Source organism: Bombus bifarius, unplaced genomic scaffold (assembly GCF_011952205.1).
Source record: "Bombus bifarius isolate JDL3187 unplaced genomic scaffold, Bbif_JDL3187 scf7180000007974, whole genome shotgun sequence".
NCBI classification, from domain to species: domain Eukaryota; kingdom Metazoa; phylum Arthropoda; class Insecta; order Hymenoptera; family Apidae; genus Bombus; species Bombus bifarius.
Genome location: NW_022884360.1, coordinates 1,540,454 through 1,548,991, shown reverse-complemented (window position 1 = coordinate 1,548,991; position 8,538 = coordinate 1,540,454). Strand labels below are relative to the sequence as shown.

The 8,538-nt window shown below is 37.5% G+C and overlaps 1 protein-coding gene across 1 annotated transcript; it reads left to right on the top strand.

The window, feature by feature from the left end:
- The first annotated feature begins 6,228 nt into the window (after positions 1 to 6,228).
- LOC117217032 (nuclear RNA export factor 1-like) lies at positions 6,229 to 8,203 on the top strand. The gene is made up of 2 exons (XM_033464309.1): positions 6,229 to 6,365; positions 6,461 to 8,203. The coding sequence occupies exon 2, from the start codon at positions 6,560 to 6,562 to the stop codon at positions 8,132 to 8,134; it is 1,575 nt and encodes a 524-aa protein (XP_033320200.1). The 5' UTR covers positions 6,229 to 6,365; positions 6,461 to 6,559; the 3' UTR covers positions 8,135 to 8,203.
- The last annotated feature ends 335 nt before the right edge of the window (positions 8,204 to 8,538 follow it).

The window sequence follows — 8,538 nt, the reverse complement described above, 5'->3', positions numbered from 1 at the left end:
ACCTGGCTCGGTCAAATGACCGCTGTCAACATTTAATTTCATTTAGTATTGTACATTCATTGTTATTTCTTTTGTTCGTTCAACTTTATGTAAATTCTTGTAGTATTTGATTAATCAATTTCTCAATTTTTGTTAATAACATGAACTAATAAAAATTAGTAGTTTCAAGATTAAATTTAAAATTGTACATTCGCCATTTCTTTTGTTCGTCCAACTTTATGTAAATTCTTGTAGTACTTGATTAATCAATTTCTCAATTTGTGTTAATAACATGAACTAATAAAAATTGGCAGTTTCAAGAATAAATTTAAAATTGTACATTCGCCATTTCTTTTGTTCATCCAACTTTATGTAAATTCTTATATCATCCGATTAATTATTTCCTTATTGTTTGTTAATAACATGAACTAATAAAAATGAGCAGTTTCAAAATTAAATTTAAAATTGTACATTCGCCATTTCTTTTGTTCATCCAACTTTATGTAAATTCTTATATCATCCGATTAATTATTTCCTTATTGTTTGTTAATAACATGAACTAATAAAAATGAGCAGTTTCAAAATTAAATTTAAAATTGTACATTCGCCATTTCTTTTGTTCGTCCAACTTTATGTAAATTCTTGTAGTACTTGATTAATCAATTTCTCAATTTGTGTTAACAAAATGAACTAATAAAAATGGGCAGTTTCAAGAATAAATTTAAAATTGTACATTCGCCATTTCTTTTGTTCGTCCAACTTTATGTAAATTCTTGTAGTACTTGATTAATCAATTTCTCAATTTGTGTTAACAAAATGAACTAATAAAAATGGGCAGTTTCAAGAATAAATTTAAAATTGTACATTCGCCATTTCTTTTGTTCGTCCAACTTTATGTAAATTCTTGTAGTACTTGATTAATCAATTTCTCAATTTGTGTTAACAAAATGAACTAATAAAAATGGGCAGTTTCAAGAATAAATTTAAAATTGTACATTCGCCATTTCTTTTGTTCGTCCAACTTTATGTAAATTCTTATATCATCCGATTAATCATTTCCTCGATGTTTGTTAATAAAATGAACTAATAAAAATGAGCAATTTCAAAATTGCATTTAGAATTGTACATCCATTATTATACATGAATATTATTCTTTTTTCATTTCGATGAATTTTACAATCGATTGTCATTGAGAATTATAAGTAAATAAGTAATAAGTATAAGTAAAAGTATAAGTAAATAAGTAAATTAAAAGTACGAATATCATATATGCAAATTCTTATAGTACGCGATTAATCAATTTCTCAATTCCCGTTGATGTAAGAATTTACATAAAGTAGGATGAGCAAAGGAAATAGCAACGAATGTACAATTTTAAATTGAATTTTGAAACCGGTCGTTTAACCGGGCCTGGTAAGCTTAGCGCTAAAGCACACGGTGCGTACACCTAGACAAGTTTCCAAGTTTGATTTAAGGCGGATCATACCCTTAGAATCGAATGTTTAACCGCGTTATTCGAAAACAAGCGACTCGTCAGTTCGATCTCGATACGTCTCGTTTATTTTGCCTGACACGCCACGCTATAGAGGAATTCGCGTGCTCTGTCTCTATGATTCCGCGAGGGAAGATTGGCTTAGAAGGAAGGCGTGTGAAGCCACTTCGATCGTTATACACTTCGAACAGCAGACAGCAAGAATTGATAAATTCGCGTATCGACTCTGTCCGTCGTGACTAGCGGAATTCTAACGCGTAACGCGTAACATAGAGAATACGTTCTATGGAGTAAGGTCGACGACGAAGGAAAGAAGGGGAGAGTAGGTTCAAGGGCGGAGGATCTGCCGGTTCGAAATATTCGTGGAGCATAATGACGACTGGCGAGTGCATCGTGATGGATGGTACTCGGTGTATCTTGTATCGCGGCTACCACTTGCTTATTAAACTGTTCGGTATTCCCCGGTGGACGGGCGCAACAAGCCGACGCGCGGGGCCGGCCATGAACAACACGAGTTTCCAAGGGGAAGAAGCGGAGGAAGATCGATGCTCGTCCCGGCTCGGACCGAAACTTTTAATAAATGTCATCTGCTACCGAGGTAGCAGTCTCTTCTGACTCGTTATAAATCGCTACCGTGCGCTGCTCCGGTCTTTAAGGGCCGAAAATTATCTGATTCCCTGGAACCGGCGTCGCCAGCCTACAGCTACGAATCTACTCGTCGACTTTGTAACGCCAACCTCCTTTGTAACGCGTGATCCGCTTCTACAATACGATCTCGTTCCATTACTCGAAAATTGAGAAGGCTCTATATCGGTATTGTCATGGAGCCATCGGTAACGGTTTCAGGTTTCATTACTCGATCCTGGAATTTTTAATTCGATTTGGTCCTCTCGCCTCCTTCGCGGAGAACGTAGGATACAAAATGAAGTCAAACACTCTAAATCTTATTAATTTAACCTAGAACAATCGTTATGGTCGTTGGTAAACCAACGGTGCTATTTAAGTCCCATCTAAGTTAACGTTCAACCGCGATCGATATTTTCGATCAAACGTGTTTCCGACTGTCGTCGAAGGAAAATAGCGTAGCATTGTTAATTCCTTGGAACCGACGTTCAGATTCCCTGCGCTTTTATTGATAAATTTTATAGTAATTTCTCCGAGTTTTCGTGCCTATAGACGCGAAGAATCGCGTCTAATCGCCTGCTTTATCATTGCAAATAATTTCAGTGGAACGCGAACGACGCTGGAAGAAGGGAGGTAAGATAGAAAAAAAAAGATGGCGTGGAGCGAGCTGCGCGAGAATCGACCGATACTTTTCTGTGGACACCCGGTACGAAACGGATGATTGCGCCTCGCGAACGCAACAGATCGCTACGTTATTATTTTCGCCAGTTATCGAATTAGATGTTGGCTTAACGGCTACGTACAACACGGTCTTCTTCGAGCCGTTTCATAGGCGTACATACGCCGCTCTTCTTTATCGCGTGATAGTAACGAGAGCATCAAACTTTAAAGATCTACTTAATTCAATTCGCCGACGGTTAGCCTCGGCCCTTTTTTTATTCTCTGTACTACCATCCGATAAGAGAGAAAGAGGATTCTTCCTGGATCGATCCAAGCTCCATCTATTCCAGCCGTTCCGACTTAACAAAGCCCCTCGTTAATTCCCGAAATTACTCGTAGCTACGTTTTCCTCGTGTTCCCTAAACCATCCAACAAGAATTCACTGATCTCCGGACGAGCAACGATCTCGAGCGGCGATTAGGGTTGCTAACGAAGAACGTCGGAAAATATAGATCGAGCGGGAATGAATCGGTGATCCTTTCCTATCCAGCAGGCAGAAATTCATCAATCGGACGTGATCTACTGCCGGAAGGAAAGGTAGGGACCTATGATCGCGACTCTTGCTCACGGCGGACTTTTGCATCGGCTCGACGCGGCTCAATTTCCTGCGAGAGTTGTAAATTATGCCGATTCCAGATCGCACCATGGATGACGCCCATGGGCTGCTCTCCTCGTCGAGCGCACTGCGCCTCTTCCACGGCATCGCCTTTTCCTTCTCCTCCTTCGCGCGCGCGCCTCCTTCTCTGTCATTCCGTCGTCCCACAGTCTTTCTGCCTTCCTATCCTTCCCTTTCTCGTTCCCTCTCTCGATTCCCACTCTTTTTCCCTCCCTATGATTCCCTTCGATGGCTGCGAACTACGAAGATAGGGGCATCCCCGAGATTACGGCTCACTCGTTACTACCTACAACGTACTTACGTTACTTTTAGAACTGCTTATTACTGTGATTACCGGCGCATAATGCGACGACCGAACGTTCTACAATTTATTATTGAATTGCTATAATACGGGCTACGATCCCGTGTGTATACACCACGTGGAAAACGTACGGTCTGCGAAATCTCCGCGAGATAACCAGCCTTGTCCCAGCTAAAAAGAGAGGAAAATGTGGCCCGTAGTTGAAACACGAAAACCCCGCTTCCTACTTCTCTCGTGTTTCCTTCCTACGGCGAGATGCAACTTGGTTAAATAATCGCATAGGAAGAGAGATTCGATTATCGAAAAGCAGACGCACAGGCGTCTCCATTAAGATTTTTCTCCGAGTGGATCGTTTAAATCGCGAATTTAACGCAGCTCCGAGTATCTCGACTATGGCCCGTGGCCATTAGCGCAGCTGTCCGAGTCTGCTATACTAAGAAAAATATTCATCCGGTTGCTGGTACACGTACACGTAAGAATCCCTACGCTTCGTAGGAGAAGTACGCGGATCTTACCAGAGCGTACGAATCAATAAGGAATTTAGAATTATTTACGAGCTCGGATGTTCGTGCAAATTCGTATTTTCATGAATATTATTTCGAAAATGGAACTTCGGAAGAAGATTGTTTTATCTAGTAAGTGCTGTAGAGAGTACTACACTTTGGATGTTTTATGTATTTTTTCATGTTATGAGCTACCTACGCATTTTATTTTTTAATTTCCTATAATTGCATGGAAAAAGCGCACTCTACTCTAATAACTAAAACAGGCTACAAATTTATATTATCTGTTGGAAAGCTTACGAATATTCCATTATTTATTATATAGATTTACCATTTAAGTACCACCGCTTGCATTACTGTCGCAAGCCTTTTTACTATATCAGATTTACTATATCATTCAATCTTGTTCTATCGTTAATTATCAATTACATTACGGTGGAAGAAATTTACTATGAATCGGCACGTTCGATGTTAGGAAGATTTATAATAAAAATATGAAACTTCGTTATCGTAACATTGGTGTATATAGTCAGAATATTCGTGTGATTTTCTTACGTGAACTTCAATTTGGAGAAAGCGCCACGAAGGTTTATGGAGAAAGTTAAAACTAGCATTTAAGAAAAGTTAAAGGCGTTTCCTACTCCACCTAAGTAATTTTTTACTGCGCGAATTATTTTCAAGAGACTTGCGAATGGAGAAATTGTTCATCAGCTCCGTTCTACGATTTTTCGACTTCTAAAATTGAACATTCTAGTTTCAGAATTTACTTTATAATTGTACTTTCATCGTTACTTCTTTTGTTCACCTAACCTTATGTAAATTCTTACATTAATCAAAATTGAGAAATTGATTAATCAGATAATATAAGAATTTGCATATATAATATACATACATAGTAATGAATGTACAATTTTAAAATCAATTTTCAAACCTGTCATTTGACCGAACCTGGTAAGGTTAGTGTTAACCACTTCGTAACATTATCCGTATACCGTGTTAATTACGAGTGAAATCTCTGGTATCCGATTTATTCGTAATTTTGTAATTGGAGCGGAATTCTATGAAAAGAAGAAGCTAACGCCCGGATACTTTTGAGCGGTAGTGTAACTAGCAGATCGTTGGACGCGGCGGATTTTTCGTTTTCGGTCTACGTGAAATGCGGAAGAGGATGCCCAAGGCGGCTTCGATGCACACTCACCACACGCTGACTCTGCCCCTCGGTCAAATCACCGGTCTCTCGATCTTCTATACCTCTATTTCAACGCTATTCATTGTTGTATTCGTGCGTGATTGGACGAGCTTCGCCGTGAAATAACACATTTAAAAGAGAAGCCGGACCACGCACCATTTCTAGAGCGGGTAATTCTCTCCCGATAACGTTACACGTTGCTCGGTAATGCATACTTGCTCGTCGACCAGCCATTAACATATCTGGTTACCCTTTCCTCGCGTGAAAATGCTTCGTGGTACCTGTTATTGGTTTTTCAACCTTTTTTCAGAATGATTTCATAAGGTACTTCGACGTCGAGATACTGATCTCTATCTGGATCCAATGTCGTGCACATCTTCACGTCCACGATTTCATAATCCGATTCTATGTAGAGTCAGGTTTCAGAATATTTGTCAGGCATTTTTGACGTATATTCATCGAGCAGAAACAATTATCCGAATTTCAATGGACCTTTCGTTCTCGCGATATCATGTTAACTCTGTAGAGGACGCAGTTCTAAGTGTTCTCGACAATTAAATGAACCGGAGATTTATGACAGGCTTAACGGCAACTTATGGAAGTTTCTTACGTTCACAACGATATACAGAAATACTTATAAAAAGATTTTGTAAACTGTGGAAAATTTGTAAGGTTAATATGTAGTACGAAAGTAACAATTACGATATTTGACTGAAACAGTGGCAGGCATTTTAAACGGCTGAATTTATCGATAACCAGTAAGTGATCCTTCCTCTACTTCTTTCTTACTACTCCAGCCAGCAGATGTCGATGTACAACACCTACTGTCAACGTACAATGATGCAATATAAATTATCAACAATATTTAATAATATTAGTAATGAATATTTTTGAAACAAAAATAAATTTATCTTCTTTTCCATGGATATCGCTGAAAAAGGGTAATGTAATTCGGATCCTTATTATACGTACGATATAATTTTGCATTAAAAAATCTAACCTAACGATATAAAGAATAAAAATTTTTCCTTTTCAGGAACATGTAATTTTCTTGGTATAAAATTAGAAAAATTTCCAAAGACTCTATATCGATAAATATTTACTTAGAACATGTGGATGAATATATAATATAGAAATGCAACGAACAAGTTTGCCAATTGTGCCAATGCAACTGGATTCCTCCATTGCTATAAAAATAAGCATGGGGGGATCTATGTTCCAAGAAAGAACATTAATGGGTCGTTCAGATGTGTGGCACAAAGTTAAAATTCTGAAAGGAACTCAATACAGCAAAGAAAATGTATTGAAAGCCATATTGAGTGCTATCGAACCAGCAGAATTGATCCCTGTTAAGTACCAAGCCAGTGGAGAAGATACCTTTTTTTTGGCACGTAATTGTGCTCATGCTCTGGACAAGCTATGCAAGACTAACTTAGTAATTAAAAATCCAGATGGAGATCCACTGATCTTGATTGTAACTTTAGGATTTGCATCCATTCAAGATCTGAAACTCAATATTCAGCCATTGATCGTAACTGCTTTGACCAAGATGTACAATTCTAATAGAAAAACTTTAGACTTGTCAGAGTTTCATAAAGACTCTGAAATGTCTAACACCGTATATTGTCCTTTATCTCAACAGAGAACTTTTTGTCATGTTTTAAAATTAACAAAGACTTCAATTGCCAAGGTAGAGCACCTGAATCTTCAAAAAAACGAACTGTTCAACCTGACTCCTATAGAAACTTGTGGTTTGACATCCATAAAGTATCTGGATTTAAGGTACAATAACTTTATATCTATGGAAGCACTCGCTCCTTTAAAAAATCTGTGTATACTGAAGTTATGGTTAGATGGAAATCCTCTCTGTGAAAATTATTCTAGTTCTAAACAGTACATAGACTCTGCTATGAAATACTGTCCCAATTTGTTTCAATTGGATGGAGTTTACATTAGAACATCTGGCCTACCACTCACATATACTAATTACTTTAGAAATGAATCTAGGGAAGGGTTAGTCACCAAATTCGTCAACCACTTTTTCGCTCTGTACGATCAGAGGGATAGAACAGTCCTGAGGGGATTATATTGTAAAAATGCGTTTTATTCCATGAGCTTGGCGATTCCAGCAGCTGTGGCTCATAAACGGAACCTCGTTCAATTTACAGCGAGTAGAAATTTATTAAAAAATGTAGATTCAAATAAGAAACGGCAACAGCATCTTTATTACGGACAAGATAATATTTTAGTTGGTCTAAAGAGATTACCACGATCCTATCACGATAGAAATTCTTTTGTATTAGATATAATGTATGACAATGGCAAATGCTTAGCAATCTCCGTTTGCGGACTATTGAGGACCATTAGCACCACATCGCAAATTCTATGGTTCAACAGAACGTTCATTATTCAAGCTGGTCCTGATCACGAATACAATATTATAAATGATCAGTACCTAATAGATTCTACTATACAAGAAATTCCACCAAGTAGTATAGAAGGAAGATTTCACGACGACGTCGTTCCATCGTGCTTTAGTGTAAGCGAGAAAGAAGAGTTACTAGCCAAATTTGTAGAAACGACCAGGTTAAACACCGATTGGTGTCAGACTTATTTAGAAGAAGCTAAGTGGGACATAAGAAAAGCAATTTCTAATTTTATGAAGGACTATAAATCTTCCGCCGTTCCTAACGAAGCATTTCAAACATAATATTGTTTGATATATAACAACGAAACTGTAAATATTATGAGGCAAAATATATGTCTTGTAGGATTTTTATTTTTGCAATAAAGAGTATTTCCTTCCAATTCGTCATATTTTCTGTTATATACAATAAATTTTAATAATTATTGTTTACTAATGCTCGCAATTATCTACATTCTGTCTCGTTAGATTGAATCTGCGTTCAGTAGATGGCTCCACAATGTGAGTTGCGAACGATACAAAATACAAATGCATTAATAATTTCAAGAGAAATTTTATTTGCAATAAATCATTCTCAATTAAGCACGCTATTTTTATTCCTACAGATATACCTAAAACTTACGTAATTCGAAGCATTTCCATTAATTAAGAAACATCCACGAAAATAGGTCCTACTAAAACCATCAATT